General features: G+C 45.4%; 2 protein-coding genes across 8 annotated transcripts in view; one reads left to right on the top strand and one right to left on the bottom strand.

Annotated features, from left to right (window-relative positions):
- The first annotated feature begins 329 nt into the window (after positions 1–329).
- On the top strand, positions 330–9,102 carry ERG28 (ergosterol biosynthesis 28 homolog). 2 transcript variants are annotated; one of them, XM_025443994.3, is made up of 5 exons: positions 330–463; positions 2,978–3,141; positions 5,299–5,389; positions 8,126–8,244; positions 8,373–9,102. In XM_025443994.3, exons 2-5 carry the CDS (start codon positions 3,009–3,011, stop codon positions 8,450–8,452), a joined length of 423 nt encoding a protein of 140 aa, XP_025299779.1. In that variant the 5' UTR covers positions 330–463; positions 2,978–3,008; the 3' UTR covers positions 8,453–9,102. The 2 variants fall into 2 exon arrangements, with proteins under 2 accessions (XP_025299779.1, XP_025299778.1); XM_025443993.3 differs by having other exon boundaries at positions 5,299–5,393.
- A 2,070-nt stretch (positions 9,103–11,172) lies between these two features.
- The window catches only part of FLVCR2 (FLVCR heme transporter 2), a 56,433-nt gene continuing 53,279 nt past the window's right edge, over positions 11,173–14,326 (bottom strand). For all 6 annotated transcript variants that reach the window (XR_004818182.2, XM_035720034.2, XM_035720031.2 and 3 more), the window contains one exon: positions 11,173–12,921. Coding sequence is in view for 4 of the 6 variants with exons in the window: in XM_035720034.2 (XP_035575927.1) it covers positions 12,844–12,921 (78 nt within the window). In the remaining 2 variants the exon portion in view is untranslated. The remainder of the gene's footprint in view (positions 12,922–14,326) is intronic.

The raw sequence follows: 14,326 nt of genomic DNA, 5'->3' as shown, positions 1-14,326 counted from the left end.
GAATGTCGTCACTCGGCTTTGGGCGCGAAGGAATGTCGTCACCGCCGCGCCGCGCGGGCGCAGAGCTTTGCTCTCAGCCAAAGTCTCGACTCCTTTTTTTTTTTTTTCTTTTTTCCGCTCTTTCTCCCTCCACCAGCCTCCAGCGCCGGGGTTCTTCGGCCACGCTCAACCGGACGGCCCCGCGGCGCGAGTGGCGGTACCCAGGGTGAAGCTTGGGCATCGGCGACCACTGATTGGCAGTAAGAGGGTTCACGCCCCATCTCCTGCTCGAGCACAACCGGAGCCGCCAATCAGAGCGAGGACTGACGGAAACGACCCAATCCTGGAGCCGGGCTGTGGGCGGGGGCGAGGACAAATGGCTCAGGTGGGCTCCTCGCTCGTTGGACCGCTTTTGGAGCTTGGCTGCTGCCGCCGGGGCTCCCGCTGGTGCTGCCCGCTGCTGTGCTGGGGATCCGGTCACCAGGTACGGACCATGTGGAGGAGAAGAGGGGGGGACGTGTTTGTGTGGCATCTGACGGAAAGGATCCAGGGAGCCTGGAAAAATGGAGGCGAGACCAAGGGTTGGAGAGACCTTGAGACGGGGGAGCTGGGACTGTGAAGATGAAGAAGGGCTTGGTAGGCTGGAGGAACCAATGAGCGGATGGATGAATGAGCGGCTACTCTGAGCCCAGGGCAAGGAACCTTCACCTTCTCACGGAATAACCCTTGAGATGGGTTTTTGTTTTTTGTCTTTGTTTTTGTTTTTTAACTCCATTTTGCAGATTTCTCACGCAGGGTCTCACAGCTGCAAAATGATTGTTGGAAGGGTAGGAACCTCCCTCCTGACTAGTTTTAACACCACACCTTTCCTGGGCCGGGCCAGGACAAAATTGGAGAACAGATGTTGGGTACTCTCGGAGGCTCTAAAGCTTTGGGGCAAATGGGGGTGAGGATTCTGGTAGAGCAGATCGGAAGAGTGCTCAGGCTCTGCCCTCATCAGCCATCTGTTAGGATTTCTAAGTGCTTCCGTAAAATGGGCATAAGTTCTCTCAGAGAAGGGGGCTCTCCATAAGGCGTTTCTGACCCTGGGAGGAGAAAGCCTGAGTCTCCTATTGAGAAATGGTGAGAAAATAAGGATGTGTGTGTGTGGGGGGGGGGGTGTCTTGGCCCATGCCATGACCACTTCTGATCTCCAATAAAGCTGTGTTCTCTCTGGACTTCAACAAGATCCATTGTTGTCATCTACCCCTCCCTGAGGGATTCCTGCTTCCTCCTCTAGAGCTCCTTTTTTTGTTTCTCTATTTTGTTTTCTTTTTAGTGCTTCACACTGTCTTATGCCATGGCTGACTTTAATATCGATTTCAGCTGATCATACTGAAACTTGTGCCAGAGTGACAAAGGAAGCCTGATGACTTATCACCACTTCAGGCCCAAGAAGTTAACCTTACAACAGATGAACTGTGGGGAAAGCAAAAAACAACCAAAAAAAAAAAAAAAAACTACAATGAAAATGAGAAGTAGTAGTTCTGTTCTTAAATTCTTTATCCACGAGTTTTATTTAAATCAAGTTGATTGAAATCGTTGCTCCTCAAGGATTCGTGGAAGCTTTTTTTTTTAAACAAAAAATACAGAACGTAATTGGATTTTGTATACAACTTCAAGGCACAAGCGTATATAGTATACTTAGTCTTTGAGAATAGAAACTTCATCAAAATATTCTCAAACAGTGAGGCAGTATTGCAATATAGAATCCAACAAAGCATAATTTGAATCTCAGCTTTGCCACGCATAAGCTGTGTAACTTCAAGCAAATCACTTAATTTCTCCGTGCCAACTCTCATCTGTCAAATGGAAATAGTAATAGTGCCTACCCACCTTGTTTAGGGATTAAATGAGATAATATATACATGGCATATACAAGTGCATGATAACTGTTAGCTGTCATAATCTCTCTCTCTCTTTTTTTTTAAGATTTTATTCATTTATTAATGAGAGACATAGAAAGAGAGAGGCAGAGACACAGGCAGAGGGAGAAGCAGGCTCCATGCAGGGAGCCTGACGTGGCACTCGATCCCGGGTCTCCAGGATCACGCCCCAGGCTGAAGGTGGCGCCAAACCACTGGGCCACTGGGGCTACCCTGTCATAATCTCTCTTGCAACCCAACACCAACATTACTGTTTCCTTCTCCATTCAATTTTCATGCTTGTTTTCAAGTCACAAAAGTTTAACTTTTATTTTGTTCTAGCTTATGGAGCATGAGTGACCTGAGAACCAGAGTAGAGAACACCTGAGACTGTAAATATTGCCATCACTCCATAGATCCCACTCAAATGTATAAGGCTTTCCTGTGCTTAGAAGGGTCTGTCATCAATAGCTAGACGGATATGTTAGTAGATTTATCATTACCTTGCGCCACTTGCATTATAAGAATGACATAAAAAAACTAGGCTAGGGGTTTAGATATTAAAGGACTGATTCCAGCCAAGAGAAAACAGTTCTGATTTAGGCTACCATTGTGGAGAAGTTGCTTAGACAAAAATAAGTACTGTGCCACCTACTGCAAAGTATACTGTTGATTCACTGCTACTAGTATGAGTAAATATCAAGACCAGTTTCTCTTAGTGTCACACAAATCCATTTTATTACTTTATAGTAATATTTGTACACCTCCTTTTCGTTTGTTTCCTTTTTTCTCCATTATTTTTGTCTGGCTTTACCATTTCCAGCCATTGCGTTATTTAGCCTTTTTTACTCTAGGTACAGGTTAGCACCCTTCGATATAGGGCAAATATCCAAAGGCAGTGAACTAACCCTGTGAAGTAAGAATAGTATGTTAAGATAACTGAGGGTGGATGGGCCTTAGAGACTTGGAAAGGAATTCGCAAAATGATTGCCCAGATAACTTATGAGTGGGACGCAAGTTAACTACCCAAATCAGATAGCTTATGCTTGAAGTAGACTAACTGCTGTCTCCTGTTTTTTGCCTTTGTTCCCAAGGCAAAAAGCTTTCTCGGGTTGGAGGGAAGTCATGAGCCGTTTCTTGAATGTGTTACGAAGCTGGCTGGTTATGGTGTCCATCATAGCCATAGGGAACACGCTGCAGAGCTTCCGAGACCACACCTTTCTCTATGAAAAGCTCTACACTGGCAAGCCGGATCTTGGTAAGAAGTCAGAGAACTGCATCCTGTATGGGAGTGGCCTAATTGTGGTTCCCAGACCAGGCTATCCTTGAGAACTACCTAAGAAATTTAAAAGCAAACATCACAGGTACCTATTTTCTCCTCCAAACTTATTTCCTGAAATTTCTACACCAAGTGGGGCCCCAAGTCTATTTTTTCGTAACCTCCCAGGTGATTCTGCTGCTGGCTAACTCGGAAAGCCACTGGAATAATAGACTTTCTGGATAGCACTTGGCCCTTTTTCCCCCAAGCTTGTCTGAATACATTTTCATCCATGTTATACTGTCCTTTACATTTCACAGACAATACAAATGTATTACAAGGATAAGTGAGAAGATAGAGTTATTTGGTGACTCTGGGATGCCCCACTAGAAAGCGACAAAAAAGCTTTTCATATGATCTCAGCCCTCTTCAGAAGCAAGGCTGTGCCATGGTTTATTCCATGCTGCAGATAGGGAGTTACCAATCCAAGCTCTTCCCAAACACTGAAGAGTCCCTGAGAAGATGTCCAAAATTCCTCTGAACTGGTCTCCCAAAGTGAAACTGAGAAGGCCTCTGCTGGCCTTACCCAGTTTCCTGAGCCTCCCAGCTGAGAGTATTTTCACATTTCAGCTTGTGCTTCCTTGCACTGATGTGTGGGGTAGTGGTGTTTGAGCTGCAGCACCATTTCACGCAGCTGACAATTCTGTGTCACATTTATAGCTAACCCAGATTCGGGCTCTGACCTAGCTCATTTTTCTGTAACATCTCCATACAAAATGAATCTTAAGTAGGCTAAGGCTCATTTTGAGCAAAGCTCAATAGGAGTAAAGTATCTGGAAAAGTTCCACTTCCCTCCCCCCCCCCCCCCCCCCAAACACTGCCCTCTGCTGTGTAGATTCACAGGATTTTAGAGGTTATCTGACCTAGTCCTCCAGAATTTCACCTGATGCCTAAACTGGCTACAGATGATGAGATATTCCACTTTTGTGTGTCACTAACTAGAGCTATTTCCCCAGCCTTTTCATCAGAAGAGCTGTCAAACTGGTTTGACATTATAAAGAATGTAGCCTTCTGGGGCCAACCACTAGATATTTGGTGCATATGAAATTTTTTCTCACCTTACTACCATCTAAAGATCTTCAGGGTTGTGAAATTGGTATCACTCTCTGGTTTTCCAAAGGATGGAAAATCTTTAAAGCCCAAGTAAACATTCATCGGCCTTTCAGTCATCAGTCTTACCCTTGAAATTTCTCTTGCTCAATAGACCAGTAAAGGAAGTATCTTTGCTTTCACAGTTTCGCCTTTCCTGGCCACAGGATGCCTTAGATTGTACATTACAATCACCCAGGGAGAGAGTATTTTTAGAAAATGCATATTTCCAGGGCCTACCTCCAACGAGTATGATTTAATTGGTCTGGTACCCAGGTCTTGGTAATTTCATAAAACGTCTGTAGTTGCTCTAATAAACACCCAGGGTCTAGGACCACTGTTAAGGTAGACTGTGATCAGTACTCACAGGATAAGATACTAAGAACAGAGTACCAGAACAAAGTCATCAAGAGCAAGGTGGCCTCAGCAAACACCAAAGAAGCAATGCTTTGTTCCAGTACCAAATGCACAGGAAACCTGCCCAGTTTAAGCTTTGTTCAAATAACATAGATCTGGATTCTGAAGAAGAGTTCAGTCTCTTCCACACCAGATTGAGCATTTAGATAGGTCTCAGGATTTTCAAGTTCTCTCCTGCATCAGCCTTGAAAGCTGACTGACGTAGGCATCTTATATTAATGCACCACTGTCTGCAACATTCCCCCAAACCTGTCCCAATCCAGACTTGCTGAACTTCACCCACACCAGAGTGGCTTCCAGGACAGAGGTATAAACTGCTACATTCAGGAGTTATTACCTAGGTAGACTCTGGATTTCTACTCTTGAAACTGCCCCCACCCAACTCTAGACATTTGAAGAGGAGCTGAATAGTTCTCATTCTTGAATTCCTTCCATTCCTACTAGTTCCCATGTATAGTACCAGAGCCTCCCCTCTGCCCAGCCAGAGAGTTCAGGCTGAGCAGTCTGCCTCTCATGAACCACCAGTGAAGTAAAGGAGTTTGGAGGGAATCCTAATTCTCTCCTCTCAACACTCTTTTCTCTGCTGTATAGTGAATGGCCTCCAAGCTCGGACTTTTGGGATCTGGACACTGCTGTCATCAGTGATTCGCTGCCTCTGTGCCATCGACATCCACAACAAGACGTATGTAAGGGAAGGAAAAGCCTTAGCATCCTTTTGTTGGAAATCAGGTGCTAGGCATACCCAGTGTGGTCCTCCCCCTGGAGGCTTATTCATTTTCATGCATTAGCCTATAGAATATGGATAATAAAAGGTTAGTAGGTCCTATTCTTTCGAGGCTAATAATAATAATAATACTAATAATAAGTAATAGGCCTAACAGGTTTAAAGTTTGAAAATTCTTTAGAAGTGAATAGCAACTGGCAGTGTCATGATCCAGCAGCCTGCATCATACCCCTCTACTTCTTTACTAAAGAATCAGCCTTTCTTCTACTAAAGAAATAGAATAGTGTGCTCTTTTTAGAGCAGCCACCCACATATACCTTATTCTCACATTCCTCCTTAAGAAGTAGGAATGAACAGAAATCACAATCCATGAAAAAAGGAACCCACAAGTAAACCACCGTAAGCTTATGTAGAGTCAGTAGGTGAGAGTGAAAGGGAACCCAGGATTCCTATATTCTGCTTTTCTAGGGTACTCAGACTAGTGTGGAACATTTGCAGAGCCTCTTGTCTTTATGCTATAACTGGTGCTGGCCACTGGAGGGGGCTCGAACTCTCTTTCCAACTGTCCTCACCACAGTCAAAGCAGAAAGTTTGCTCAAGTCAGTGGCTAAGGCCACTAAAATGTCAACTTCACACTAAAATATTTTTCTGTCGTATCTAAACTTTCAGCATTTGGGAAAAGAGGTAATGATATTTACTGAGCACCTTTGATTATGCCAGGAGCTTTCATCTACATGACCTTGATTAAGTCTCCTAGCCACCCTTGGAGGTAATGATTTTCATTCCTGAGTTTGCAGCTCTACATGTTAGAGGCCCAATTAATTTGAACTAAGGAAGACGGACTCAAGTGGGATTTGAAGCAGGGCTATTAACCCTGTGATCTCTCCAACTTTTTAAATTATTTTTTGAATTTGAAACTCTGGTTTGACTTGTGCTAGATTGAAATGTATTTTTGGAAGTAGTATGGTTTAGTGAAGCAGCCTAAGGCCCAAGAACGAAAACAAGAAAATGGGCTCTTGTCTCAATCCTGATAGTAACTATTTTTGTAGCTGCAAGTTCATTATATGGTTGACCCTTGAACAACATGGGAGTCAGGAGCACTGGCTCCCCACAGTTGAAAATCCACATATAACTTTTGACTCCCCCAGAACTTAACTACTAATGACCTACTGCTGACCAGAAGCCTTACTAATAAGAATGTCAATCAAGACATTTTGTATATGTTGTATGTGTTATATAATGTATTCTTACAATAAAGTGAGCTATAGGAAAGAAAACATTATTAAGAAAATCATAAGGGAAAAAAAAGAAAATCATAAGGAAGAGAAAATACATTTACTGTACTGTATTTATCTTTTAAAATCCATGTATAAGTGGACCCATGCTGTTCAAGGATCAGCTATTCACCTTCTCTGCATCTTGGTATCCTTATGTATAAAATGAACTAGTTTATCTGTTCTACCCTACCCCTCAGGGTGTCTGGGAGGGAGTGAGAATTAAATAATCCTTTGAAAGACTTTTACCATGATAAATTGATGATAGGCGTATCTTTCATTTGATGTGCTTTTGGAGTAAGACTTATCTCATTATCACCCATTCATTTCCCCTTCTCCCAACGCAGGATAGCCACAAATGCTAGCTTCTGTTTGTTGCCTTTTTTACCCTGGGACTTTGGTATGGACTTTGGCCCATACTCTTCTGATGTACACTCTGATTCTATTTCCTCCTAATCCAGAAATTCAAAAACACCCTATGTTCATATTAACATAAATGTATAAAAAAATGCACAGGAATGATAAAAATCAAATTTAACATATCAATTCCTTCTAGGGAGGCAGGGGAATGGGATCTAGGGTGAATAAGGATACATAGAATGCTTTAACTGCTATCTGTAATATTTTATTTCTTAGGAAAAAGAATCTGAACCAAAAATGTCAAAACATGATGGAACAGGGTGTTGGTTGCATACGGGTTAATTATAGTATTCTATGATCAACAATTTTTGTACGTTTGAAATATTTCCTAATTCTAAAAATTTCATAGTTAAAAAAAAATATATCCAATCCAGTGGTCAGTCATCCTATAACCTATCTCTTCTCCACCTCTTAATCAGAAGTAAGGAATACATCCTTGGTCCGTGAGGTTACCACTGTGTTCTCCAACTGATCATTGTCCTAGGCTAAAACACAAAGTAACCAGCCCCCATGGCAAGAGCATCTAAAAGCCCCAGAGAGGTCCTCGCTGCTCATGCCCTTCATTCTTAGGCATCCATCATATGAGCACTGATCAGCCACTGGCCGAACAGCTACCAGGTGGGCTTGGACTACAGAGCCAAGCCACTTTGAGTAAGTAGATTGATCCAGAAACGGCCTCTACTGCTAGGATGGCCATAACCCAGACTCTGCTTTGCTGGGGCTGGCTTCACCACCTACCTTGCTATGACTTGGAGATCCACTTTGGATGCCTGGACTGTTCTCCTCTCAGTCGAGCAGCTGAAACCTTCGATTTTGCCCTAAGTAAAGGGTAAATCGATGTGATTGAGCAGATGGGTCTTTCTCGGGCCCAAGTCTCCTTTTCCTTTAGCCATAGCCACATGGTGGGTTGGTATTAATGTGTGTGTGGAATCTGACCACTGCTTTTCCTCTGCACTGAACGAGCGGGCCTTCGTTCCCATTCGTGTCTGCTCCCCTGTAGGCTGTACCACATCACACTCTGGACCTTCCTCCTCGCCCTGGGGCACTTCCTCTCCGAGCTGTTTGTCTTTGGGACTGCAGCTCCCACGATTGGCGTCCTGGCACCCCTGATGGTGGCAAGTAAGCATCCAACCCCCCCAGACCTCCCATGGGAACTGCACCCTAGGGCCGGGGCAGGAGAGCAGACATACAAGAGTGTGAGAAAGCTCTGTGCCTCTGTCAGCCACCAATCTTTTCTCTTATTTAAGGTTTTTCAATCCTGGGTATGCTAGTTGGGCTCTGGTACCTAGAAGTAGAGCCAGCCTCCGGACAGAAGAAGAGAAACTGAGGCCAGCGTCACCACCTCCGAGATTTCGTCTTCTACCGTTACTGTCCCCTTCCTTCATCTTCCCTCCTCTTTCATTTCTTCTTTTCTGTACCATCCTGAGCCCCCTTACCCACTGCTAGCCTTTTAGGTTTGGGGTTTTTCTTACATTTAAAAATTTGTAAGATACAACCTTCATACAGAAAAGTATATAACATATACGTACAATTGAAAGAATCATTTTAAAGTGAATACCCTATACCTTCACCCAGATCAAGAAACCCAGTGTGTGCCCTTCCCCCACTGACAGCCTCTTCGAGGCTCCCTTTCCCAGCCCTCAGCTTCTTCCCTTTTCTTTTCATCCCTTCATCTGACTTATATGGTGGGAACATGTGAACTATGAAACTTACAGCTGCTGCATCACCCAGAGCAGCTGCCACCAAGGGCTGCTTCAGGAGGTCACCCTTCCAGGCTGGGCTCCTCTCTGCTACTGGACCCAAGACTCTGAACCATCTGAGGAACAGGCAATTCTAAGAAGGGCTCCCCTGTGAGTAAGCATGGCTTATATGCTTGTGTCTACAAGTGGATCAGGGTTGGAAGAGTCTGGGCTGTTTTTAGACCTTTTGGTCAGCTGTATTTGTGTAACAAATTTTGTAATAAATAGAAAAACCCTCTGCTCGGATCAGTCCTTGTACTTTGGCCTCCCCCAAGCCAAGAGCACTCCTTCCCTTCTCTGAGCCGTAGCATAGGATAATCACAGCTTTTTGCTGATCAAGTATACCATAATGAATAGGACAGCTCAAGGACCCAGGAATGGCTGACTGCCTCTGGCCCTTCTTGTCACTTGTTCATTTCTCCTGAAGTCCAACCTGTCTCTCCTTCCCCACCTTCAAGATTGAGTTCACAACTGAACAGTCAGGAGCTTTTTCTTGTTTTCTTCCTAAGGAAGAAAGAAATTCTTGACAAAGCAAAGGCAGAAAACAGCACAGAAGAAACAGCTGCCTGACCATGGAAAGGAGAATGTGAATCCCCAAGATAAAGGACTGGAGCAGATAGTTGCCCTCCAAAGACAACTCTGAGGGGCTCCTTACTGGCTGGGCCTACACACAGTGTGTAGACCCAGGAACCCATTATTTCCACCAAGTATTTATTGAACATTTAACTCCCTGCCAGACACTTGGGAAAGAGAAATGACGACCCAGGCAATGTCCTTGTTCCTGTGGCCCTAACACTGTAATCAAGGAAACAGCAGAGCAGCCCGTGAAAGAACAACTTCAGACAATAAGAACTCCGGAAAACAGGGTATTGTGATCAAGAAGGTAGGGGGTGGATGATTTAGATTATCAGCAAAGGCCTCCCTGAGGAGGTAGGAGCTAAGCTGAGCCTTAAATGCCCAGGTCTCAGGTGTCTTCATATGTGAGGCAGTCATTTAGGGTTGAGGGAGCAGCATCTAGAAGGCAGGAGCCAACTTGTTCAAGGACTATGCTTCACACAGTCAAGTTAGGAAGTGAGAGGTAAGAGGTCAGGAAAGGAGGCAGGGGACCTGCAAGGGCATGACCAGAAGCTTGAAGTTGGGGATACTGAAGTGCATTTGGAAATTCTCTATGAGTTAAGGTTCTTTAGGTAAAAGAAACAAAATCATCTTAAACTAGCTTTAACAATAAAGATAACAGTGGCTCACAAAACTGAAAAACTAGGGGGATTACAGGCTTCAGGAATGATTGGATCAGGACCCAGCTCTGCCCTCCCGTGTTGGCTTCATCCTCAGGCAGGATTCCTTTACGGTGCCAGAAGTGGTTGCAGCAATACCATGCCAGACACCCGCACAACACTACATCTAGAAAAATAGCTCAGTGGTACTGATTCTCCCTCGCTCACCAACTCTTGTCAGGAGGTAGTAAGAAAAGCAGTGACTTTACAGAGTTTAGCATGTGAGTATAGAGCCACATGGAGCCCACCTAAGAAAGTGAATAAAAGCACACATGATTTGGATTTGGATCCTCTAAGCACACGTTATAGAAATGGAATTCCAGAAAAGCAAAGCTAAGACCCAAAGGATCTAAAGAGATGACTTAGAGTAGAAGATGTTATGAGTATTCTGTTTCTTTAATAGCCAGGCTGGCTTCCTTTCAAGATGATTTAAAGTAGAATCTGTAAGGTCTCTCTCCAGCTAAGAACTACTGACAGATAATGGTGCCAGAATGCCACAGGCACAGTGCATTTTCTAGGATAGAAATCTGGTAGCAGCTGTATGTCCAAGCAACATCAGGTAAACCACAACTGGGAAGGGAGAAGTGGCAGTGGGTAGGACAGCTCAGAAGAAACGGTAACAGAATGGCCAATGCCGAAAGCATGGACTCTGGCCAGGCAGGACGGTGCAGTCATAAAACAAACACTTCAGCCACACTTTGAGGCTGAGCCAGAAACAACAGCGGGCTCTCTTATGAGCGGTCACCCTGGGTGGACTGTGTGCGTGTGTACATAGCACAAAAGGTAGGCAGGGTCACATGCTGGGTGGGGAGTTGCAAAGCACCACATAGGCCAATGTTCACTTTTACAGCCTTGTCTTTAAAGTGTAGCCTATTGGGATGGTAACATCTGTGTAAACAGAGGACCCGCCTCTGCAGCAGGCCACAGAAGCTGCTCCACTGGCCCCAGTCCCCTCCTGCACCGTCGTCCCAGGGGCCCCAGAAATGAGTGAGAATCTCAGGACTGCCCCAAGAGACACCTCTGCTCCCACCTAATGACAAGACCACTTGGAGAATCTTTTATTGTCTTAAAACATCTGGTATTACAAATAGAAAATACAAATTATGTTTATAAAGGAATGAATAATCTGGTAAACATTTTGTTAAAAAGTTTTAAGGAGCTGAAGAGTAAACACCTTTCTCCTTACCAGAAAGTAAGGCATGCTTTGTCTCCACCTCTCTTCCACTCCCCACTCAATCCCTCTACCAAGTGTGAACTTCTATTACATACAGAACATATTAAATGTCTGTACACACACACGTGCGCACGCGTGCGCGCGCACACACACACACACACACGCCTCCCCTCAGGCAGTGGTCCAAGCACCCTGGCTCTGCTGCCAACCCAGGCTGCTCCCAAATGCCAAGCCTGGGCAGTGGTCACAGCCAAACAGCACCATGGTCATGATCACAGCTGCTCAATCCACAGGATAAATTACTAAAATGTCTTCTTTTCAGGGGACACTACCCCAGCCCGTGAGTAGAACCAGACAGCAGGCCAGACAAGACAGGAGGTCACCCTGAGTTGGTTTAAAGGGAATCCCTTTAAATTTACAATATCTGTTAAAAGATCATTGCTGGAAGGGGATGGGGAGGGGGGGATGAGGAGATGCAAATACTATCCCCTCCAGAGGCAGGATGCACATAATTCAAGTAGACTCAATTCCCATTTCAAGGGCCACCTTTCCTGCTCCTTTCCTCTCATCTCAGAAGCATCTGTGAATTTCTCAGGGTAGAATGAAACAAGGTTAGTTTTCAGTAAAAGTTACAGGACAAAAAAAAAAAGTTACAGGACATTGGCAGGGATTTCCCTCCCTTTGAAGAAAGCAAGCACTAAGGCCAAATGGCAGAGTTTCTCAAGGCAGTATCCACATGAAGGCATCAGGTGACTATGACATGCACAGAAGTCCCTGGGCAGAGATTTTGCAGAAAAGAACTTTCCCATCCCCAAATCAAGCTACCAAATTCGGGCCTTCCCAAGTGCCCTCACACACCTACGTAGTTCACTCTCCCAAGTGGATTTCTCCTTCAAGGCCACAGCAAAGTCTCTGTCAAGTTTATTGATGTTTGGTTTGATCAGCTCTTAGGAAAGGGTTTGGAAACAGACCCCAACCTTAGGGAAGGAGAAGCGAGGCCGAGTCCTGATGGGTTGGTTCTGATGCAGTGTTTCCTGATGGTGCTTTTCCACCCACAGAACATAAGCAGCCAGTATGGATGACCCCCAAATCACCCTCATCCAGAGTAGCTGCCTCTCCTTAGAACTGGGCTTTTAAGGGTCTTAGATACTAGAAAAAGTTAATATCCTGAATAAGCTTTCTTTCCATGATAATTTTGCAGGCTCTCTCCTTGCAGGATCGAGGTGAAGGGGGAAGACATGGTACCACCATTCTCCAGCAGCCTCTCCCAACACCAGCTCCTGCAACCTACAAGGGGGAGGGGGCGGGTATCGAGTGTGCATTTGGTGAAAGGTGCCATCCTCCCTAAATAGACCATGCAAGCTCTTGAGTGGGTTCCAGAAGGCAGAGGCACTGCCGTCCAAGCCACAAATATTCCAGCCGGATCCCTCCCAAAGCTGCTCCAGCGAAGACCTGTGTGCGGGCAGTGAGCACTGAAGGAAGAGGTGGGGAGTGCTTTCCATGGTCCCTGAGTCACCACCACCTTTTGCTCTCAGAGATTCTCAGACACAGTGGTGGGTGCTTTGCTGGTATTACTCTCTTCCTCCTCCTCTTCCTCTTCCTGGAGTTTCTGCAAGGCAAAACAAGCAGGCAGCCCTCTGGGTGAAGAGGTGAGGTACTCCACCCCGGGTTCGGACAGCTGCCTGTCCGTGACTATAATCAATGGGAAAATCAAGAGCCACAGGCCGCTCAGCAGCCCCAAGAGCAAATGAAGGGAAGTAGCAAAACAGCAACCAGCCTCTGCCAGTGTGCCCTTTTAAACACATTGACACTATAACAGCATCAAAGAAAAGCCAGAAAGTCCAGCTCTCTGTGACACCACAGCCACCCCAAACCACCTCGCTCCAAGTGCCACTATTTAGGCTCCCTCTCGGGACTGAAACAGAAGCAGAGCCCACTCTCCCTCTCCATTCATCATGACAGCCTAAAAATTACCTGGACTGACCATCAAGTAGCTATCCAAAGTGCCAGGTCTACAACTTCCCCAGAATTTCCGACTACCTGCCTTTGGAGGCAGCCCCCAGGATGATGAATATTATTATAGTGTGTGTGGAATGGATGCCACAAAGAGGATTTTTATAAAGGCAAGATGCATATGAACACAGTGGCTAAAAATATGTATATATATACTTTATGCCTAGAGGAGAAGACTTTGGGTCAGTTCGGCTTTGACTTTCTCAGGGAAAGATGGCCCAGGATTAGAAGGGTCCTCTGAGTCACACTTGTTTAGGTGGGTCTAGAATTAAATATGGCCTCGAAATGATCCTGTGAGGGCCCCTAGGTGTATGCTGTGCTTTGCTCCTTACCTCAAGCACTCATCTAGTTAGCGGGAAGGCCTTGGCACTGTACTGCTCCATCACCACTTGAGAGCTAAAGGAACATCTACAGACCCATGCCAACTGGACAAATGGTGCTTCTCCCCCACCAACTGTCTCAGGGCTAGTCCACGGCAGTACAACAGCTGTAGAAACCCAACCTGTCCATTCTCATTCTTGCCAGTTTGTTGGCACCAGGTCAGCCTCAGCCATGAGCAGCCTTCATTCAGTCCACGAGCAGCCTGCTTAAGTCAATCAGGCAGCCTCTCTCTTCTTGCTGACACACATGTGCACGCACATGCCCCCCTCCACACACACCAGCCCCCCTCCAAAGCCATCACCTTGAAAGCATAACCAGAAACACAGATTAGTGAGGGCAGAAGTACATCCACTGTCTGGCCAAGAACCACCAACTGGAAGAAAAATGGAACCCCATACAAGATTTTCAGCATCTAGATTAGTCATTAAAGCCAAGCTAAACATTCTGTTTCTTTTTACCAAAATGATTCAAATCATTTTGAACGATGTCAATCACTAATTCAAAAGATCAGCTCTGGCCACATATATTGGGGGCCCTGTCTTCACCTAGCTCTGAGAATGAATTTATGTGCCAGTGGCCAGGCCTCAACGCTGACTGCCATGGGATGTGTGGAGGGATGC

The sequence above is a fragment of the Canis lupus genome, chromosome 8, assembly GCF_003254725.2.
Source record: "Canis lupus dingo isolate Sandy chromosome 8, ASM325472v2, whole genome shotgun sequence".
Taxonomy (NCBI): Eukaryota; Metazoa; Chordata; class Mammalia; order Carnivora; family Canidae; genus Canis; species Canis lupus.
Note: the sequence above shows the minus strand (reverse complement) of the source record. Positions and strands in the feature narration are given on the sequence as shown.